The sequence below is a fragment of the Pygoscelis adeliae genome, unplaced genomic scaffold (assembly GCF_000699105.1).
Source record: "Pygoscelis adeliae isolate BGI_AS28 unplaced genomic scaffold, ASM69910v1 Scaffold156, whole genome shotgun sequence".
Classification (NCBI taxonomy): domain Eukaryota; kingdom Metazoa; phylum Chordata; class Aves; order Sphenisciformes; family Spheniscidae; genus Pygoscelis; species Pygoscelis adeliae.
Genome location: NW_008825016.1, coordinates 5329645 through 5352549, shown reverse-complemented (window position 1 = coordinate 5352549; position 22905 = coordinate 5329645). Strand labels below are relative to the sequence as shown.

The window sequence follows — 22905 nt, the reverse complement described above, 5'->3', positions numbered from 1 at the left end:
ATAGGCAATACAGAAATGGATCTGGTGCAAACCACCAGAGGGAAGGACTGGGAAGTGCTCTGCACATGCTGTACAGGTGCTAAGTCACAACTATACCTGCTATAAAGAACCAACTGTACTCTTACAAGGTAAAATGAACGTATGGGTAACAACCCCGTACAACCACCTCAACCTCATTCATTTACCTAGGGAAACAATGCATACTTGCATGTTTAGTATTTGTCTAAATGTGTATTTATGGATATTGAAATAAGAAAGAAAGATACAAGAAATATCAACAGCAAGATAGAAGAAAGCAGGCCCTACAGCTTTAAGTCAAACTCAGTATCAACGTCATTAAAAAATCCTAACTTCACGCATGCCAAAGGTGACAAATAGGAGAAGTTAAAAGGTACACTACACGACATCAAGAGTATCTCACATGTCAAAGTCAAGAGATGAGTTGAGGTAGGGTTTTGGTTTTCAGTTGACCTGGGGTCTAATTCTGAAAGGCTGCCACAGCACATAGCACTGTGTCCCTCCCTTTCATCACTTTCTGGAATGTTTTCCCTGAAATCTAACAGCTGATTTTCCTGGGGAATGGGAGCTTTAGAATCAGATATAACAAATTAAGACAAAGCCAGAATAATTCCCATCAAAGAAGATAGCCTGTGCACGTTCCCCCAAACAGCTTACCCATTGGTCATCTCAGTGTGCTTAAAATCAAGTGTTAAGCCCTTAATGAGGACCCTTTCTGTAGTCTTTAATAGCAATGACTTGCAAAGACAGTGAGAAGAAATGGAATGCAGAAGGAATTCTATTTTTTTTTCAGATCACACCAGGAGATAGCTATTACTTCCACTACTGGAGGAAGAAGGAGACTTACATGAAGAGACTATTCCTCTTTGTCAGGGGAACATACATGATCACAAAACCTGCTGTCTACTGAGGAACAGTGAATACAGGCTTCTAAGTAGAGAAGCAATAAATGAAGACCTAGATCCACAAACTGCACACACGAATACAGAAGTTACACCTACTCTATGTTTGAAATTGATTTCTACATATCAAAGCTCAGCATCCATATTAAAAAACATATAACCTAAAAGGCACCTGGTAAAAGTGAGTGAGTATTCGCAGCTGTGAGCACATTTTGGGTATTGAGTCTTGAAATTCTTTCATCCTCTTGCTCTCTTCTTCATCTTCTGATGCAGTTACACCCCACTTGCCCTACATAGAGACCAAATGAGTTAAGAGGTCAAGCGTCACACGATGAAAGTTGCTAATTGGGCCACCCTTCTGCCCGGCTAAACCACCATGTTTATACAAACCAACCATTGCCATAGAAAGCCAAACATGGAGCCTTTAGTGTTGAAACTATCGGTCCCCTTGGTGGTTGTAGAGCACATGAAAGAAATCTGAGGTTAGCAAAGCAGGCAAGTCTCACACAAGTGCTGCATGTCCCACAGACTGACAGTAGGGAGGTAGGCATGGAGCTATGGCATTTTTTGCAAAAGGGTTCAGAATATTAAAGCCTCTTCCACTTCCTTCACATGAAACAGACCTAAATTTCTCATCCCCCAAAGCCCACTGCAGAATCTATTCACCTAGAGGTTTTGGGCAAGACAGAAATGAAAAACACCATTCAGCAGTTTTGTTTTAATTCACTAGCTACTGCTGATGACTTTTACATTTGTTCCAACTACATTTTTCATTTTTGCTGTACCTCTACATGATATGTAAAATCCTCTGTATATCAAAAGACAAGTATATCTGCCTCAATTAATTTTCATGTTCTAGCAACATCCTTACTGTACCTCAAGCTCACGCTGTTTTTTCCTCTCTTCAAACTGCAATCTCAGCTGCAGCTCCTCCAAAGCAGCTCTGTACATTGCATCTTGGGCATTCTGGAGCTCAATGATCTGATCAAAAACAGCTCGAAGCTGGTTGAGAAGTACCTGTGAGACATTTAAGCAACAAAACAATGAACAAGTTCTTAAGTTACTACCACTCTTCAGAACATGAGTAAATTAAATCTTTTTATCTCCACAGCTGGAGAGACTGTTTTGCAAAGCCCTAAGTCATGATCACACAGCTGCTTAGGACCAAAAGCAACTGGCCCACATTGTAACAAGTTTTATAATCAGCATCTGTCACTGTGTGTGGGGAGTACAAACAGAGCCTATCATAATAAGGTTTATATCAGAGAAAGAAAAATTACTTTTCCCCTTGCTCCTACAACATAAAAGAAGATGGTTCCTAACGCATAAGCCAAGATCACAAAGCTACAATTTAATGCAAAGGAGAAGACTTACCCTGGAATCACTATCCAGCAAGCACCGAGCTATGATTGTGTCTAGAAAAACTTCATGAGCTGCAATGATGTGATCCAAGTCCTGTGCTTGTTGGACCTTGTTCCAGAGTTCATCCCACGAACATTCAAGCACCTGGAGCAATGATTCAGGATTGGGCTGTTTTGATTTGCTAGATGACAAGCTCTTTGAAACTTAAGACACACAACATACAGAATATTAAAAGTACTTCATTTTTAAGCAACTAATTGGGTGGATAGAGTATACCTCAAATGTAATGTAATACTGCATTTGATGAATGAAATGGACCATTTCTGATGCCAGAACGTGACACTGATGCAGCACCCCAGAAAGCTCTGTAAAAAATCCAAAGAGATGGCATGTTAAAGACCGCAAGGACAGGCACAGCCATCAAACCAGCTTGGTAAACTTTTTCTACCAAATTGAACACTTCATAAAACAGCCACTAGTCTTAGATGGTAGCAGCAATACTGGCTGGCAACAGATGAGCAAAGAACATTGCACAATTAACTCCTAGAAAACGTGAGCCAAAGATGACACCGACTGTGTGCTCAGACAGTGCTGGAAACTTGCTGAGTATCGCAAGTGAAAGAGACCCTCTGAATCCCAAGAGACCAAAATACAGTAAACGTCCCATGTGTTCTTCTGGTTGAAAATTTGAGGCCACAGATTTACAGTTGCTTCTGAGGCCTCTCATCTCTTACCGTTAGCCTTCAAACCACAGACAGCATGTTTTGCATTGCTTTGCTACACTGAGATCAAAAGAGAGGGTGGCTGTGACAGGAGCAGGGAATTTGTGGCTCATGTGGTCCAGGCTCAATTCCCTGATCCACCAGAGACCCACAGGTAAGTCACTAATGGCCTTAGCTGCTCACCTGTAAGAGGTGGTCTCTGTTGCAGAAGGGTATTATCAAGATTACCATCAACTGCAAAAATCCTCTGGAACGAAGATATTCAGCCTTGTGGAATCAGGCAGATATCCAGACAGAGGAAGTAATTTCTAAAAAGCTGCCAAAATAATTTGCCACTGCAGACAAGCTATGAGACTACTACAAAAGGAATTCTACATTTTCGTATCTTGGGATGTTACAGAACCATCCAGTGATCTGAAAGATATTACAAGCTACTCTGTTCTTCATTTCTTATGCCTTTGCAGGAAGACTATCCCTAACACATTATATTGCATCTAGTTTAAATAGGATCAATGAAAAAAAGGTCCAGAAATTCCTCAACATTGGTGAGTTGGATACATCTGTGTTTCTTCTTCAAGTTACTGATAGGAAAAGAGCGAGCTTGACACTACTGTCTAGAAGTACTCCTTTAAAGCATTAAAATCCCTGGCTGTTAAGAATTTTTGGGAATTGTGAATAAAGCTATCCTTGAAAGTCAAGGCTACCTCTTTGTGGTTGAAAAACAAAAGACCCTGCAGCTGCTTCTCCTATCAGTTACTGTCTTCCATTTGGTGCTCTGTGACTGGAAGGGCAAGGTACTGCTTTGGAGGGAGACAGAGAAAATAAAAGCAAGTTCTACTACTTCTTCATAAATCAGTGCTGGGGTGGACTCTCTATGTATTTCAGAAAAAATTCTACTCGCAGCTTGCAATTTAGACATGCCAATGAGCAAGGAAGACTCCTGTCCCTTCAGGCAGAAGGCAGTACAGGTCTTTGTAAACATACTCTCCTTTGTCAGAGGCACAAACTGAGAAATACAACACTCGGCTCCTTCTGCCAACAATAGCTATAAGAGCTTGGCCAGCATTTTAAATGTCTGCATTACTTAAAACATAGCCAAACCTAAAGGCCAACAAGCAACTGAGCTTTTACTTACAGAAGATTGCTCCATGGCAAAGCACAAGAAAGGCCTCCCAAGGAAGGTGGGGGGAGCGGGGAAGGAAGAAAAAGCAAGCTTCCTTCTGAGGGCAAGAGAACAAACAAAACCCTAGCAATGGGAGACAGCTCTAGCCTGAAGACCCTCAGGGTGATGAGAATAAAATCTGTTAACTGTACACTAGTCTCAAAGGGAACAGAAAGCAAGAACGCAATAGACCACTGGTTTTGAGTCAAACAAGCACTTATTTGGGACACAGAAATGACAGTAAACTAAACTATCTCACAGAAACAGAAAGGAAACCTAGTCATCCTGTACAGTTCCAGAAATCAGCCTTGTGCACTGGAGCAGACTTTACAAGACTTTGTTTCCCAGCAACCTTCTGAGGGCAAGGTGTCCACTCCCACCCACCCAGTTTCTAATTATAAAAACATAAATATATCTTTGTAAATATTACTATGTCACAAAAAAGCATAAGCCTTAATAGCTATTTTTTACTGAGAGAAATGTAGCTAGGTAAAAAAAGTCATGATTGAGCCAGTACAGATGCTCACAAATATGACTATATTCTCAGCTGAGAAGTAGGATCAAAAAATCCCAGTCCATTAAACATACACCAGAGCCACTACACCGGGCAGCTTTCCTATTTCTTCTCAAACATCTGTTTCTCTTATCTTTGCCTCTTCTGTTCTTAGCTAAACAAAAGCACAGGGAATGAGTGCAGGTAAAACTAGTAAATTCAGAAGTGTGCATGTGTGAGACTTAGTACTTCCAGCACAAGAAAGAGGGAGACAGAGTCTACAGATAGGAAGGCATCAACAAAGATGCGTAAAAGGGGATGGAAGAGTAATGGTCTCTTTCCAGAGACAGGGGATGTTCCATTTGCTCACTGCTACAAAAACTCACTATCAAGGATTAAGTAAAACAAACAGGAAACTTCCATTTACAACAATGTTATTTTATCTTCATCATCATCTACCATTAAAGAGTCAGTCAAGAGGAGCAACAAAATACAAAACTCATCTGTCCCAACAGACTTTTTTCCTCCCACTTAACATACAGTTTAAAATAAGATGCAGTCATCTAAATCCAGTTTACAAGTATGTCATCCATTTGGGCCTCTCTCACCTGGTATACTTTTCAGAAGCTTTGCATTGCACATGTGCCCCTTCCATATATCAGTAAGAATATACTCCATTCGCTTCGCTCTCCAAAGGAAATTAAATACTCTTAGGTAGTGGCTCATGCACTCACGGGTAAATACCTACAAAACAAACAAAATATCAGCACAAATTTAATAGACATACCACGTGTTCCGAAGGACCAAGAACCTCTTCACAGTCCATCTATTCTGACCCATGCAGTTTATTGGTAAATATTGTCTAAACAAAATCCCTGGAAACCCCAGAGCTTTTGGGAAGATCCTCCCTCAAGGGCTGAACTAAGTTACCTAACATTCAAGTAGGCACAGGGCACTGCTGAGGGCAGAGCTATAGCACCTGCTCTGGTCCAGAGTGCACTTCAGCAGCACCGTCATTTTATTTTTTGCATTTTAACACTAAAAGGATTCCCACAGTCAATTTTTCCACATCATATCCTTGAGAAGACTGAAGACAATGGAGTAGAAACGCATTGCAGTACATATATATATATATATATAAGTACAGCAGCTTATATGCTTCTGTACATGAGTCCTCCACATAGGCATCTCTTCCGCATTTTAAAAAAGTTAAATGAAAAGGTTGTTTTGTTTTCTTGTATGTGGTTTTGTTGGTTTTTTTTTTGAATCCTGCTCTGATGCTTTTGCCAGTTCCAATTCATTGTAGGCTGAGAAAGTAGAACTGTATTTGTGGTCCTACCAACATGCCAGTTGAAAAAGCTTGGACCCACATGCTAGGAGGCAATCATTTCTTGGGAGGTTTTGAGCACTTCCAGTCCCATATGGGAGGAAGTGTAAGAAGGGGTGAACAAGACAAAGCCTAAACATTTCGCTCTTTTCAAACTACATATATACATGAAAATTCCTTCTGCTGGTCAGACTCACATTTAGATGTCCTGTTTAAAAAAAAAAATTCTTTACAAGGTCTTTATAAGGCTAAATGCAGTCTGATCAATAGTGCAGCTATTTTCTCAGTACTTCTAATGAATGCTACCTATCAAGTTTAATTTAGATAGTACAAATAGGTTCTCCTCAAATACATTCTTCAGTTCCTTGCAAATTATCCCAAATTAGCAGCTACAGCCCAGTCATAATAGAAGAAGAGGAGCACTCCATTTATTATGTACTCACTAAAAATCTCTGCTGGAACAAATGAATTACTGATTTTCAGTAATGATTGTTTTAAATGTAGCTTTTTAGCACTCACGGTTAATTTATAAGAACTGAAATTTTGGCTCACTGTTTATACAGTGGGTGCATTCCACATACAAAAAAAAAAGTCTCTCTGATCTTACATGGTTATTTCAATTAAAAAAAAAATTTAGCAACTCAGTTCAATATCTGAGACATGGTCACAGCCAGCAGTATATGACATTACCGTTGCTATTGGCCCATCAACATGATAGTCCAAGCTGAAGACATCCCATCCAGTGTCCCCAGGAGACACCTGTATTAAAAAGATATGCTACTTTCAGTGTATAACCAGAGCATATTAGTGCTGAAGAGCAACTCTTGCTTACTCTTCCATTCTCCACAGCCTATGAATAAACAAGCATCCACATCTATACAGGATACAGGAGTTCCTTGTCAAAAGTAGTAGATTAAGCAAAAATGAACTGAAGTTTGAAACAAGGGTGGGATTCATCTCACCCAAATGTTGATGTTTGTAATGTCAATGTTCTTCCCTTGGAGCTACTATGGGAAACGAAGGGAAAGAAAAACTTCTTAGGCAGGACCCATCCTAACGTATAGACTTATTTCAGAGGCTACAGTACATCAGTTAACTCCCACCTCTGGGACTGGAGCTTTCTCTTTAAGTCAAGTTTCTTACACGAGATCTCCTTCATGAAACGCACTTTCATTGCTTCACTCATTGTGACTAGGCGGCAAAGACACCACCCCCCAGATTCTTGTAGGAGCAACAGCAGTAGGAGCTGTTTGCAGAACCTTAAATCAGGGCCGCCAGCATCAATTACTGTTAGACCCCAAATACTCAACTTCGTATTGTCAATGAAACGGCTGTAAACCCACAGCTTGGAATACAAATAGACAATAGGCAGGAAACGGGAAAAGAAGAGAGGACTTATTAAATGAGGTTTACATAATTCAAAGTAGACTTCAATGGAAAGAGGGGGGAAGTGTATTTACTATATACACATATGAAAATTTTGTTTCATACAGATGTCTGCATGTACACACACACAAAAAAAGGTATGTTTCAGATCAGAGTCACTATGATGCAACAGACCTCCAGAAGTCGAACATCCAGTCGTTTGAGAATCTCAGGATTATCAAACTGGGCATTAGTTGCCCTCACCGCTGTTTCAAGGATTCCAGTTAGATTATGCTGATATAAGGTTGTAGCTGGTCGTGCAAGCTCTGGCCTGGTGGTTATGAGACAAACAGTCATGGCATGTTACTGAAATATTCTGCAGCAGCAATTTGGTAGTAACTGCAGCACACAGTGAAACACTTTTCTGACAGACTTTTAAAACCTCTTGTATTACCCTTTCAGAATTAACCACACAGAAAATCAATGAGCAGAATATGAGCAGTGTTTGTCTATTCATATGCAGCTATACACCTGAACATCAGCATGAGGAGTAACTTCATCCTCATTTAATACCAGTAATTTGAAATTAACAGGATTGCTAGCATAACTATTTTGTAATTTGAGTTGCAGTCATATCTAAAATGAGGCAGATTACGTCATTAACAAATCAAACCAATAATTTCATTTCAGTTTTGAGAGACTTACCGATGGCCGTCTCATGGGCTTAGGAGTGCTGGCAGAAGCACACAAACCCACCCCCTCTATGTAACTTAAACTTTCCAAAGAGTTGCAACATGCAAGTAACAAGCACCTTGCACTACTCCCCTCCCCCATGATCAGTACTGGAAAGCCCCTCGTTGCTTCTGCCTCAAATGTAATACTAACTCCACAAACCAACCTTATTCTGCTTCACGCTAATTTTCACTTAAAAAAGCACGGTCATGTACAAATCTTCACCAGACAATGTTGATTTTGCTTTGCAAACAAGTTAATGGAATCTCTATTACAAAGCCTGCCTTCTAGACTAAAGGAAAGCTTTGTGAAGGATATTTTTGGTAGACTAAGTTTCATCAGTAGCACCAGCATGTAAAAGTGGTGAGCTTGCAAACACACTTTAAGAACTGAAACTGATAGTCGTAGGTGCACCTGAGTGCTTAAAACAGAGGCTGGTGAGGCATCAATTAAATTTTTAAAAATGCATTGAGGGGTTTTGACACAATGTTTTGGACCAAACACCTCCAAAATAGAGAAGCCTAACATTCACAGCAATACTAACTAATGGCATCAAGAGCAACAGAACTTTTCTGCTTAAACTTGCTGACAGGAACGAGAAGTGCTAACATCCTCAAGGCTGTCACAGCGTCAAGCGCAAGGGTATCTGTATTAGTGCAACTTTTCAAAATGTGAAACAGTACTGTACATACTTCCTACCAAAAAGGAAGAACAAAGTTTAAGCCTCAGGGTCAAAGAAATTAAACCCAAAACAGAGTTTAAAAGTTGTTCAATGAAACCTTTGAGTAATAAGATACCTAAAGGGTCCTCTTCCAAAAGCAAAACAGTTTCTGTGCTGATAATGCACATCTGCAAGCATCAGAGATTCAACATAATCACCCTTCCTACTCTCTTACTTGAGCAAGTCCATTAAATGCCTGATGAAGTCTCCTTGACCAAGTAGTAAGTAGCGCCTCATGGCCTGCATGTGTTCCAGTAAATTGTACTTCTTATTGAGAACATCCAGCAGGTATTTGCTGGTCTCAAAATAAGCTGCATCGATTTTCTCTTGAAATGCATTTTCCAAATCTGTGAACAAATCAGCAGCTAAAAAAAAAAAAAAGGGGGGGGGTTAAAATTAAATTAGTATTTTTCCAAAACTGAGGCAAACAAGCTTTGGAATTGAAACATACAAGCAGAGAAATTGCTATTTATTCTGATCCACTATATTACACATTTGGCATAGCCAAAGTGAAAGCAAGTCTAAAGCAGGCCGTACTTCAACATTATTACTTTTAATCTCTGCCCAGCTTGTACTTTCCAACAAGAGCTCATATTATTTCATCACTTTTACACAGAAAGTGGTTTGGTTTTTTTTTTACCTTGCTGAAATACTGCAATTTACAGAATCAAATAATTTAAGGAGATCTAAAAGCTCAGAGTTAGGGAAAAGCTTTGTTGTGGGGGGGATCTAAATCAGAAGTCACTTCTGGGGGCGGGGGGTGGAAGGAATCTAAGAATCAGTCAGAACATTCAACAGAAAGGAGTTCCCACATATAAGTCAGAATGAGAGAGGAAGGAATATGCTTGCATTATCTGGGGGACAGCCAGCAACCTGACTTTTTTTCTCCACCGTTAATGCACAGCAACTTGGGGGCAGAAAGTAGGATACTACCCTTTAGTAGGAAGCATATTTCACTCTTTTCTACAACTACAAGCTTATCAAGAAAGGGACTGCAATAAGGCTGTTAGGAGATGGCAAGAAGTGCAGCCTCTTCAGGCAAGACGGAGCAAAACTCCAAATACTGACTGCCAACTACCGTAAGATTCAGACCTGCCTCATCATTAAAGGATATACTCCCACTTTCAACAATTTTTAATTACACAACTACTGCTTTAAAGGTAAAAAAAAAAAGAAGAGCCAGGTACCAAATTAGTTTAAGACAGTGTACTGCCTGCTCCAGGATTAGTTTCAACCTGTACTGCAGACAGGAAAAATTAAAACCAAGTTTCATGTTGTTCTGATGAGATTCAGTCTCAATTAATAAAATGCTTTAAATCGAAGAAATAAACAGTGGTTCTAATAAAGAAGTCACTCTTTCATGAGGGAAACCTCACAATGTCTGGTTCAATGACATTCCCTGAGGTTTCCAAACTCTTATTCAGTAACCTGTGAAACTCTCCATAAGACACCAAAAGTGCAAGCATATTCAGAGATGTCAAAGAGATGACACTTGTATAATACGTTGCTGTGCTCCAAATCCCTACACTAGGAGAATACTACTTAGTCAAGTAACACGCATCAAGCTTAGGAGATGCAAGAATTAATACAGCCTGTAGTAAGGAATCCTCAAAGTGCCCTTTCCAGTCTCCTGGTTTGTTAACCAGGAGATACAGCTCACCAAGGTGTCTGCTCACTCTGGTCAAGGCAGAGATCTCGTGTGATCTGACAAAGCAATTCTTGCATTGCACAGGTAAGGAAGCACACAGCAGTGTTCCCACTGCTGGGAAAAAGGGACAAACATCAGTTCATGCAAATGCATTTGTCTCACTGGTACAGGGCAACAGGGCAGTGAGAATGTCCAATCAATTCTGACTTTCATCTAGTCTTTCCCCGTTGGCGGATCCTGTCCTCTTAACTGCTGTCTTCAAAAGATGGGTTCAAGTGTGGCTGCTTGCATGCGTGGTGGTACCAGCCATCTGATCTGCCACATGGCTTCACTGCTGGCTTTAGTGGAAGAAGGAAGAACTTCCAGAAGGGGAAAAAAGCTAAAAGAGGAGTTTCACATACAGAACACTGTAAGTTACAACACCCCAATGATCTGTTCCTGCAAGCGTCTTTTCACAAGATGGTGCGAGCCTAACGGGCAAAGCAAAAGAGGCAACAAGCCAACCAAAAAGAGTTATGGGCTAATACCTTCAGCAACTGGACACAGAGGTTGGTCCTAGGACTGGCTCAAGGCACAGGCAAAGCCAACAGGCAGCAGGCAATTGCCTAGTTTGCCTATGGCAAGCCTACCAAGTCACACATGCTGGTCCTGCCTCCACTCAAGTAGGGGTGAGCACGTGTAAGGCAGTACCTATGGCTGAGGACACATGGACCAGTCTCAACTTCTTCTTATCCCAAGCAGAAAAAAAGCCTTTCCCCTCTCCTTAGTACTGCCACTTGCCTTGAGGGAAGTGACCTGGCCACAGGCCTTCATCTCTGAGACTGGAAAATTCAAGTTTACATGTGTAGCTGTAACGCACCATCTCTGCATACATGCACACCAGCATAGGCAATGCACCAGCCCTGTTTGACATGCCAAACTACTAAAATGGTTGCTTACATCAACAAACAAGAGGCCTAGGCACAAGTTTTTAAAGCTGTGCAAAGTTATCTCAGGACACCGTGAAAAGCCAGACACGAGTCAAGAAAGGATCAGACAAAAAGCACTGACAGGTCCATGAGTTGCTATTGAACGTAGTGGTCTCATGTCGTTCCTGGTTCAGAGGTTCCCAAACTGTGGGCAGCTAGAGGTTGGAGCTGGGATCACTTTATCTGCCTTTTTTACTGTCCTTCTTCCCCAAGTGCCTGCTACAATCACCTGTCAGGCAAGATGACCAACTTCTACACTGTTCTTCATCTCCGACTTCCTGTTTTAATATATGTTCAGCCAGTTTTTTACATCATGATTACTTCAGCATCAAAAGGAAAGTGGGGAAACACAAGAGTTAAGGTTCCAAAGCAAATTAAAGAAGTAAAAAATACAGCCAAACCCATGAAACATTCAGATTTAAAATGAGAAAAAGCATCCAGAATTCAGGCTGGCATCCTAGTTTTCCATCATCTTATTATAAGTAATTATCTGAAGGGACTCTCAGGATGTTGTCAGATGGCATAAACAAGGATAGGATGCATTTCCAACATCACTGATACAAAATGTTCTTTCTGGATTGAATAGATAAAATGTCCTAAATACAAATGCAGTTTTGTGCAGAATTAAGGCAGTGCAATACTATGAGGTATTTAGGCTACAGACCATAAGCTCAGCATGCCTTCAGCACACTACAGATACAGTGGGCAACATCCATTTCTAAAACCACAATTCTGTCTGAAATGGGTATTCTCAGCACTTAAGATAATGTACTTGCTCTGAAGCCCTCGTTCCATACATAATAGGGAACGTATATTTGTGGAGGTCTTCCATTCAATCAAGGAGAGAGAAACAAGTGCAAATTAAAAAAAATATTGGAAAAGCATGGCCATAAACGCTGTGTAAAGTGGTGACAGTAGTATAGCCAAAGAATCTTTTTGCCTTTTTCAGGAGTAGCTGGCAAGGTGATGGTTCAAATGCATTTACAGCCCTTATTCACTTAACCTTGACCCCTCTCTGCACTTTAAGCGCATCTTTGACTAGGCAAGCACTGCGCATGGTACAAAAATCACATTATTAAGTGAAATATTCTTGCAGACATGAATTGGATTTTATTATTAGAACATCTTTCATGGAGGTACTCATGCTAAAAGTCCATGCTGTGAAGAGTTAATATAAAAAACTAATCCAAGGTTAATCTGGAGGGTGTAAAAAAAAAAAAAAATCCCACAAAACCAAGCTTCAAACTTACATATAATAAAGTCATATTTGAGTACAGGAATAACAGAAAAGATATTGTACAAGATGCCAAAAAGTGCAAAGAAGGATGTTCTTAGAAAACTAAGAACTTGACAGAAAAATAAATGTTTAGATAATTCTTCCCTTGCTAAAAGCTGGATATCGTAGTACGACATCATTATACTTCTAGAAACTATGTACAAAATAGCATCAGAGCAATTATACCAGTGATCTGCATCTTAACAATTAGACTCTCTTTGGTATATTAAACGAGTTCTAAAAAGAAGTCACAGTAGTAAAATATCACCTTCACCAGAAGAAAGCAAGTTGTCCTTTCTCCCAGATGTAGCAACATCCTATGCATTACCTTACCTTCTTTGCTTAGTATTTACACATAAAGTCTCCTTGTTATGATGAAAGATAGTAAATAAACATCTAAAACAATGTTAACTTCATTGCAAAGAATATGCCACCAAAGAATAACTGCAAATGGTATATAAGTTTGCATTCATTAGAACTAAAAATCTCTTCTAAGCAGAAAGAAATAACCTGAAGGAATTCTGATAGTTAAGTTTTGGTTTAACGTCCAACAGCAGGCAACCCCAATTTCAAGTAATCTTCAAAAAGAATTTTACAAACCTCCCGCATACTCAATTTTCTTTGGACGTATTATAGCAGTAGAGTGCATTTACAGAAAGGCTTCTGTCCTGACTGTTTTTACTGCTCATTCTCTTATTTACAACTAATGGATTATTTATTATTTTTTAACCACAGAATTAATTATTATTATGGAATCGTATGATGAATTATATTTGATGAGAAGTCACAAATACTAAATTCTTACTGCAGCACTCAAGAATACCCCTGCCCCCACCCCAGCCCTCTCAACAAAAGTCAGCTGAAGGCAGACTGATCTCTGAATGGTTTAATTCAGAAATCCAGTACATTAACAACCACCCAGCAAATCTATCAAATTAAGAAAAGAAAATTACACATATGTATCTTCATACATCTTTTGGAAAATGCGTTTCCATTAAAACACCTATACTTTAGGGCAGATGGGACTTTTGTACTCCTTTCCACCCCACTATCCAAAATGTCAGTTTACAGTCTAAACCACATATTGATTGTACAGAGCTCAGTTCAAAGGGAAGAAGCTGACTAACATTGATACTTTACCATCTTTTGAAGACTCTGCAGATTTTGCCACAGCAATCATCTTTGTGGATGGAGTTTGATCATGACAAACTTGATGCAAGAAGTTTATGGATTTTCCTATTAGGAGGACCTGAACAAAAAAGGATATTTTTTTTTTAGTGATTTACAGATAAAAAAAAAAAAAAAAACAAACCAACCAACAACCACCACCAAGCAAAAAAAGCCACCCACAACCACCAGGACAATAGTGTTTTTTGTTATCTTCCTGTGCTCTTAGCTTCACAATTCCAACCACAGCAATCCAGAACTTCAATGCTAACACAAAAAGGTTTTAAACATAAACTTCTTTTCCCCCCCTTGAGATCTCCTTAAACAAAGTTTATCAGTTAGAGAATGGAAAGGAAAAACAGTCTTATAGTGTTCCTCAGCAAACAATTCCAAAACTCTTAAGACGATTATTTATTGTTAAATTTGGTCTCTATTTTCTTAATGGAAATCTAAACAGCAGCATAGGGCAAACAAATAATCAGAAGATTAACTTTTGAATTCATACCTTTTTTGATTGCTCCATTGTAATAAAAGAAGGGATCATTGATTTCCTCAAAGTGTATTTGTCATGCCACAACCGATCAGTTTTAACTGTAGGATCTGAAGCTACAAAAAACTGTAGATTGAAACAAATATTAAAAACAAAAGGTGAATGTAAACTCTCTCCCCTAGTGTTTCATTTCTGTATTCAGAAAACTGTAAAAATATTCTGAGTTGTTCTTTTAACTAAAAAAGCAAAAAATAAATCTTTTTCATAGCTAACATGCAGAGCAGTCCTGGTAATTGATACGTAAATTGTATGTTGACCAATATGAACTCTGAAGAAAAAAGTTAAAGAACGGCTCACGTAATTTAACCTCCTCTGTACGTTATGAAACCTAGACTACCTCAGGGTAAAGCGTACTATCTGTAAGACATCCACTATGAAATACAGAAGTGTATAGCATTTTCTGGCCATTAGTTATACAGTTAGGGTAGGAGATGAAGTTCAGAATATAATTATAACATGCTTTTATTTTACTGGTTCTATTTTTACTCAAGCCCCTTTGGATTTCCTCCTATTTTAACAGATGCAGAATTGCAGAAAAAAACCACAAACCCAAAACCAAGAAATTCTGCGATTGAACTGAGCAAATGCCAAGGTCTCTCAACTCCACGCAAGAGAAACTAAAACTACACAATTAGTTTTGTTAAAATGACTTGTGGATGGATTCTGTCCTCATCCTGTCAAACAAGATACCCATTTTTTGGACAAGAACTTTTTTCACTGCCTCCAAATACCATTTCCACCAAGAATGGCCAATTGTCTTTGTTCAAAAACTGTGTCTGTGGTATGAAAATTGTAGCTTTCAGTACACCACATCCAACAGTGTTTTTCAGTATGAAGAACAGTCTTACAGCACACACGTAAATTTTTAAACAAAGTGTTGAAAGCTAATGAATGATATAAAAACCAAAAGAGACACCACCTCACATGTCTGAGGAGTAGCTGGAAAAAAAGTAAAGTCTATTTTACACTTCTAGCCATAAAGATTCCTAACGCTGACCTTAAAGATCAGATGTGGGTGATATTTGTACTCATTTTAATTTTGACCCAGATGGACAGTTTCAGAAATCAGACAGCATATTTCACACTCAAGTAAAGCTACTCAGATATGTCTCAGAAGTGCTCAATTCATTTTTAAAACGATTCTTTGGCTTCTTGGAACCAAAAAAATATCACTAACAAGACTGTACTGATTAGAAACAGGAAAAAGAGTTGGGAGAGCTTAAAAAGGCATAAAAATATTTCTAAGAAGAAAAGGGACAGTTACTAGAACTTGCTGTTACAGGGGTCAGAACAAGTAACTTCGTAGAGTTTCTAGAGGAACTCTGGAACCATAAGCCTCTTCTACCCAATTTGACAAACCGAAGTTATTTATGAAGCTGAGGATAACCGTAGGTAGTCAGAGTAGAATATTCTGAACTTTATTCCCAATACAAGGCTTGCATTCTAAACAGTTACAGAGAACGCTGCATACATTACTATTGTTACACTAAGCAAGAAAAGATAGAGATGACTTTGTCTCTCTTCAGAAGCAAGCATCTATTGTTAGTCCAACATTCTGCCTCTACTAAACAGACCCAGGATATGATTCATTGAAGACGATGTACTGCCTCATTGCAACCTCCAGACATCACACTGACTGAATCCATGAAGAGAGTCACATTTCATGTTGTTATTGTATATATTACTTACTCATATGTTATACCTCCCCATCACAGTCTGCTTTTCAAATTCTCCTCTAAGCTTCCCACAGATTATACTCCCACAAAGCAAACAAACAGAGGTAAAATATTTATTGTATCACATACATTACCTCATGGTATGTATCCTCCAGCTCTCCGTCATAAATCCAGCGATAAAGGAAATTCAGTACAGGATGCGATACTAGGCCAAGAATGTGCTGAACCAGAGATCTCATGTAGGGATCTCCTGTTTTAGTATAGGCATGAACTGCTGAGGCTAGTTCACCACCTTTTCTCCCTGTAAGATCACAGGGGAGAGAAACAGAAACGTATGAAGGAAAAATATATACACCACACTTAAATTCAGCAGCCGTTGATTTTAGGTAGTCATATGTCACCCAGATCTTGCTGAACAGCAATTCTAAAATGTAGCAAAAGTACATTTTTTATGTTGACCTGGAATTCCTAGGTTTTAAAGCATGAATCACTAATCTCACTGAAGCATTAAGCACAGTTCTCTGACACTGTATTCTGTCTACTTTGTGGTAGCTTAGAGGAATGCAAATTTCAAGGCATCAGATCACACACAAAGGTTGACTTTATGCTTCTTTTTTTCATCACTGCCCCCACCAGAATAGCATTAAAGAAGCCTTAGTATGTTTTCCTTCTCTCCTGTACTTGAGTCTCTCTCAGATGTTTTGTGTGCATACATACACACAAACACATCTTTTCTGGTTCTTGGTTATAGTTCCCCCCATAGCTCCTTTAGGCAATATATCCTGTCTTCTTGCAATTGAAAGGTAAGAGACTGTCAAAAAAAAAAGAAAATAGAACTAGTACTTGTTTTGCTGTTATGCTGAACAGCTTAAAGGTTCCTTGCAGCACAGGCTGTAGCATTCAAAGTTTTCATGAATGTCTTAAAAGTAAAGCCCACTTTTTTTTTTTCCAAAATTGTTACTAATTCTGATAATCAAGGTAAAACAGGTGTTGTAAGCTTTTTTGGTTAAGATGCTCCTTCCAAAGGGCCACAATCTCCATTTATTATGAAAGACAGCAAAGCTGAAGCACCCTTAGGGAGAAGCACAGCCTATGGGCCAGTTACTGGCCAAAGTTTTGGTCAACTCCAACACCGCCCCTCAGCATTTTCTTGTGGATTGCCAACACAGCCACATACTATTTGCAGATTTGTTAAGTTTTGTTGTTTCATATGAATATGCAGACAAGTTGCAAATAACTCCTATATGCCATCATATATAGAGGAATAGCATAATATTCATACATAATGAAGAGACCAAGCCAACCATTTCATAGCGTATTAGTGGTTTTTTTTCACAGTGTAACATTCTCTGAAAGATGACTAAAATTGAATAATTGAAAACAGCATGAAAAGTGTGTGCTTAAAATTTGAAGGATTTCTCAAGCATGTTCTAGTTTTTAAAAAAAGCAAAAAAGTGTATCAAAACAGCACTATAATTCATCAGATTTTTGCTTAAACTAAAAGAGAGAGAATCCTCTGCATTAGCTACTTAAAATTTTCTAAAAAAACGTAACAGTATTATTGATATCCACCTTTGGCATGCACAACCACTCAAAGTTACATAACTTCCCCATAAATATTAAATGTTAAACAGACCTTGACAGTGGTCAACAAGTGCTGCAAGGGTCTTCAACCTTATTTTAGGATCATATGTCCAGACTAGAAGACGACGAAGTGTTAAACTGCTTTCAAGTCCCAAATTCACACCCTGATCGTCTTCCAGTTGCAACTGATCAAATTAGAAACAAAAAGACATACCAAGGAACAAAACTGGCAAAACTGAAGCAGAACTGATGTTTCGTAGTTTTTGTTCTGAAGTTAGCTTTTTACTAATATACTTGAAATACCCAGTATTATATGTTCTTTCATTAAGTCATTGAGCCAAAATCCGAGAGCCACACAAATGCAAACAGAGAATCAAGCGCAGGTGAAAGGACAGAGACAAGTAGAAGTGCAATAGGGCATACAGAGCACAAAGGCCAAGAAAGTTAAAGAAAGCAAGGTGATAGTTAGTCACAAAAGGAGGGAAGAGCAAAGGAAAAGAGAGCACAGATCCTGAAAGACAGCAAATACTGGCCAAAGAGGTGCTCAGAAAAGAGTAAAGAAAAACATCTGAAGGAAAGGAAGGGTGTAGGAGGTAAAATTTTTATCACAGCACAGCCAGCTTATTTTAGTTCAACATGGGACAAATTCTGCTCAATATCTCCAGAAGCCATCAGAACTTAACTTAGGTATATAGCGAGATTAAGGAATTGCTACCATTGAAAAAAAAATTTAAAAGCTATGGTAAGAAAAATCTGTCACAATGTGACCACCATGAATCTTCCAACACTATGGAAAATGAAAGCCAAATATTTGCATCTGAGATGCAAATGCAGATCTCATACAAGTACAGATGGGGTAAGCAGGACAAGAACACAACCTAAGAATACAGAAGCAAGTTCCTAGAGCAGTCCAACCAGGTAAACTCTTAAAAAAGATGCTCTGTTTCTTCCTGTATGCCACAACCAATCCACTCTGCGCTTCCACATCTAGCACATTTTTTTTTGCCAAATACAATGTATCAGTTAGACTTAAGGCTACTGTCATCCACATTAAGCTCAGTCTTAAAGCCAGTTAAATCCATTAGAATCATAGAATCATAGAATCATAGAATCATTAAAGGTTGGAAGAGACCTCCAAGATCATCGAGTCTTTAGGGTGCTGTCCTGCACATTAAGCTTTGTGTTTTCGTTCTTTAAGATCGTAAGCTTCTGGATGCTCCTGGGTCCATGGGTTTTTTTGGTTTTTTTAAATTCATCTTGGAAAAAGATGGAAATTGGCATGATAAGAGAGATATATGAGCAAGAACGGCCCTTTGTCTTTAGGGAAGAGATGATACACTTACATCTTCATCATGGAAGTGCATTTTTAAAGTGCATTTTAACGTGAAAACAGTCTGCAAGGAAAAGACCTGAAAAGCTTACAGAATAGTACTCAGGACAACTCTTTCAGAGGAAAAAACATGTTTGGGGGAAGCTCTGAAGGCATAATATAAAGTTATACAGAGAAAGACAGCACAGAACCCTTTGATGAGATTCTTGTTACGTATTACTATGCCTGAACTACCAACTGGAACTGCAGCTAACAACTCCTAAGCTGGCAGCCTGTATGATCTCCTGAATACAAGAATGCAGCATGTACTCAATTCCAGGACACAATTTTCTACGCGTTTTCAAGCAATTGAAATATTCAGTTTTCTAAAGGAAAGTGTTTTTCAAAAAAGTATATTTTTTCCATCACTTTTTAAAATAAAATTGATAAGTCACCAAGCTCACCTCTGGGATAATCTGGCACAAGTCTTGAGAATGCTGACTTCTTTCTTAAAGATTTCTGCTCCATCAATTATGAACAGAAGAAATGCCTTCCTCTGTCAGAACCCTGGCTAGATGAACTACTGCTCTATCTCCAATAACGACAAAAGGAAGCGCTGTACAAGAGCATGCAAAGCTGACCCCTCTCTGCATTCCGTCCCCCTTAGGCTCCTTGCAGCCCAGCTGCAGTGTTCAGGACGTCAGAGGATGCATGCTTGCTCAGCCCTTCTAATAGCAGTTTACAGATCTGCCTTCCATGAATTTGTATGATCCATTTTTCAACCTGTTGGTACTGCCTTTTGCCATGACATCCTAGGGAAACAAATTTTGCAAGTTGGCTACTCTTCTCTGTTTTATACAAACCTCGTGCAAATTTCACAGAGTGCCTCCTTTCCTCTCGTAGCCATTCACCAAATTCCACAACTTTGTGTTTTGCTTATCCTTCATTAGTTTGGAAGCCTCAGTCACAGCCCCCCTGCGCCCTTTCCTCTTCAGCCTCAAGAGACTCAGCCCATCTCCCATCTCCCCTCTCAGCAATTGTCCCATGCTCCTGAGGATTTTAGCTGACTTTCTCCCTCCTTAGTCTCTACCTCCCCAATGTCCAAGAGGCTGCCATCAGGACTGCACACAGTGCTCCAGTGTCACACTGACACCTGCTGCCTTGTTCTCAGTGCCCATCTCCCTGGCACCCAAAATGCACACCAAGTCCAGCAGTGCAAACAGCCACCTGTGAGGACATCAAGGTTTTTCCCAAATTTGGGCCTGCTGATGCCAAGTTTGGCACTGAGGAAGCATACATTAGATTAGCTTTCCTCCAGATAAAAAAACCTTGTACTTCCAACGCTGGGGCTCCCCAGCACCTATTTGCTCACACACTCTGTTTCATGCTGCTCCTTGCCATGGACAGAACATCCAGAGTACTAAAGTTAGCAAGGTTTCATTGACAGACCAGGAGATTTCACTCTGCCTTACCTTCTCATCAACATCAACTAAAATCAGTGCCAGCACCTATCTTTGGTGCTCACTACTGACCCTTCTCCATCCTGCAATGTGACCTTGTGCTTCCCAGCTTTCAAGTCTGTCCTGGTTTCGGCAGGGATAGAGTTAATTTCCTTCCTAGTAGCTGGTACAGTGCTGTGTTTTGGATTTAGTAGGAGAATAACTTGATAACACACCGATGTTTTAGTTGTTGCTAGGTAATGCTTACACTAGTCAAGGACTTTTCAGCTTCCCATGCTCTACCCACTGAGAAGGCTGGAGGTGCACAAGAAGCCGGGAGGGGGCACAGCCAGGACAGCTGACCCAAACTGGCCCAAGGGACATTCCATACCATGTGACGTCATGCTCAGTACATAAACTGGGGGAAGCTGGCCGGGGGGGGCCGCTGCTCGGGGACTGGCTGGGCATCGGTCGGCCGGTGGTGAGCAATTGCACTGTGCATCACTTGCTTTGTGTATTATTAATTATTATTTTATTTCAATTATTAAACTGTTTTTATCTCAGCCCACAAGTTTTTCTCACTTGTGCTCTTCCAATTCTCTCCCCCATCCCACCTGGGGGGCGGGAGTGAGCGAGCGGCTGTGTGGTGCTCAGTTGCCAACTGAGGTTAAACCACAACAAAGTCACAAGATAATCTCTCCTCCACTGTTGGGTCTCATTCTTTTCTTGAGCAGCCTTTGGGAAGGAATCTTGCCAGAGGCTTCTTGAAAATCCTCTGGGATCTCCTTCAGTCAGGTGCTGAGAGACATCCCCAGAAATTCCAGTCTGCTAGTACAGCAAAACTTCGCATTACAGACACTGTATTGACTGTTCCCTACCAGAATGCATTTAATCAACGTGCTCAATACACTCATGAACACTGGAGGTGAATCTGGCAAGGAACATGAAAAGCAACAAGAAAAGCAGTAAAAGGAAGACCAGGAAAAATGTGGGTCCAACTACTGAATGGTGCTGGGAAAGCAGTGACAGGAAAAATGGAAAAGGCTGAGGTACTCAATGCCTTCTATGCCTTGGGTTTTTGGTAAGATTTGCCATTGGGAATACCAGACACCACCTGAGATCAGAGGGGAAGTCTGGAACAAGGGAGACTTACTCAGAGTGGAGAAGGATCGGATTGGGAAACATTAAACAAACTGGATATACCTAAGTCTATGAGACCTGATGGGATGCACCCACGAGTGCTGAGGGAGCTGGCCAGTGTCACTGCAAGGCCGTTCTCGATTATCTTTGCAACATCATAGCAATCAGAGGAGGTTCCTGACGACCGGGAGAAAGCAAATGTCACTCCTCTCTTCAAGAAGCAGGATCCGTCGAACTACACACCAGACAGACTCGCCTCATTCCCTGGGATGCTGACAGAGCAACTGTCCTGGAAACCATTTCCAAACATATAGAGGACAAAAAACTTAGGAAGAAAAGCTCAGGGAAAGGAGGAAGAGGACATTTGTGGTGATGGAATTTGTCTTCCCAAGTAAGTGTTAAGTGGCTGAGGCTCTGCTTGCCAGGAAGTGGCTGGACATCTGCCTGCTGATGGGAAGCAGTGAATGAATTCCTTACTTTGCTTTGCTTGCATGCACAGCTTTTGCTTTCCCTCTTAAACTGTCACTAACTTGATCGACTTGTCTTTTTGCCTTCCTTCTGTTTTCTCCCCATTCCCCAAGAGAAAGGGATGAGCAAGAGGCTGGGTGGGTGTTTGGCTGCTGGCCAGGGTAAACCCACCACAAAGCCAAATGCAGTTTGAACATAAGTGATGCCAGAACTTTCCTTTCGTTTTCCCCTTACATGCTTCCCCTCCCACCAGACTCATCTCTTCTCTTGAAAGGTTTAGTAGAGCAGGGAAGGTAGAGGAAGCTGCATTTCAAAGAAGTCGTAAATATTTTCATGGTCAAGAAGTTTTAGAAGTTAGAATAAACGAAAACTCCAGCAAACCAAGACAGCAAACATATTTTGGACAGAGCAGGAAATAATTAGAAAAAGAATAACTGGATGGTAGCCAGGAAAAACAAGCAAAAAGTATGTACAACAGGCATGCCAAAAGTCAAGAATGTTAAAGAACTGCAAGTGAGTCAAAAGGAATAGATGCTTTGAAAACATTTACAGAAGCCTATGACTTAAACTACAAGTTTTTTTTAAATTGGAATTTTAAAACGGCATTTTAATTTAACTTCAGGTCTTCTCAGAATAAATTTTTCTCAATTATAAATAATGAACTCCTTGAAAGTCCCATATAAAAAAAAGTAAGCAGAAGAAAAAAAATCTAATTTTTATTTTAGAGCTAGCATCTAGGTGCACATACTTATGAATACCTGTGGACAAACAACAAGATTGTTAGCACTGAGATGGTCTATACATCACAGAAAAATAATAAAACACTGAAACATCTTACTCTGACAATACAATGGAAGGGACAAGGAAAATACGCGC

General features: G+C 39.8%; 1 protein-coding gene across 1 annotated transcript in view; it reads right to left on the bottom strand.

Annotated features, from left to right (window-relative positions):
• TUBGCP3 (tubulin, gamma complex associated protein 3) overlaps nt 1–22905 on the bottom strand; it is a 72521-nt gene that overhangs the window by 2342 nt on the left and 47274 nt on the right. The window contains exons 10-21 of the mRNA XM_009326313.1: nt 17726–17858; nt 16224–16390; nt 14369–14479; nt 13837–13945; nt 8980–9169; nt 7547–7682; nt 6677–6745; nt 5268–5403; nt 2559–2647; nt 2295–2426; nt 1797–1937; nt 1093–1209 (exon numbers count right to left, since the gene is read on the bottom strand). Coding sequence (XP_009324588.1) covers nt 1093–1209; nt 1797–1937; nt 2295–2426; nt 2559–2647; nt 5268–5403; nt 6677–6745; nt 7547–7682; nt 8980–9169; nt 13837–13945; nt 14369–14479; nt 16224–16390; nt 17726–17858 — 1530 coding nt within the window. The remainder of the gene's footprint in view (nt 1–1092; nt 1210–1796; nt 1938–2294; nt 2427–2558; nt 2648–5267; nt 5404–6676; nt 6746–7546; nt 7683–8979; nt 9170–13836; nt 13946–14368; nt 14480–16223; nt 16391–17725; nt 17859–22905) is intronic.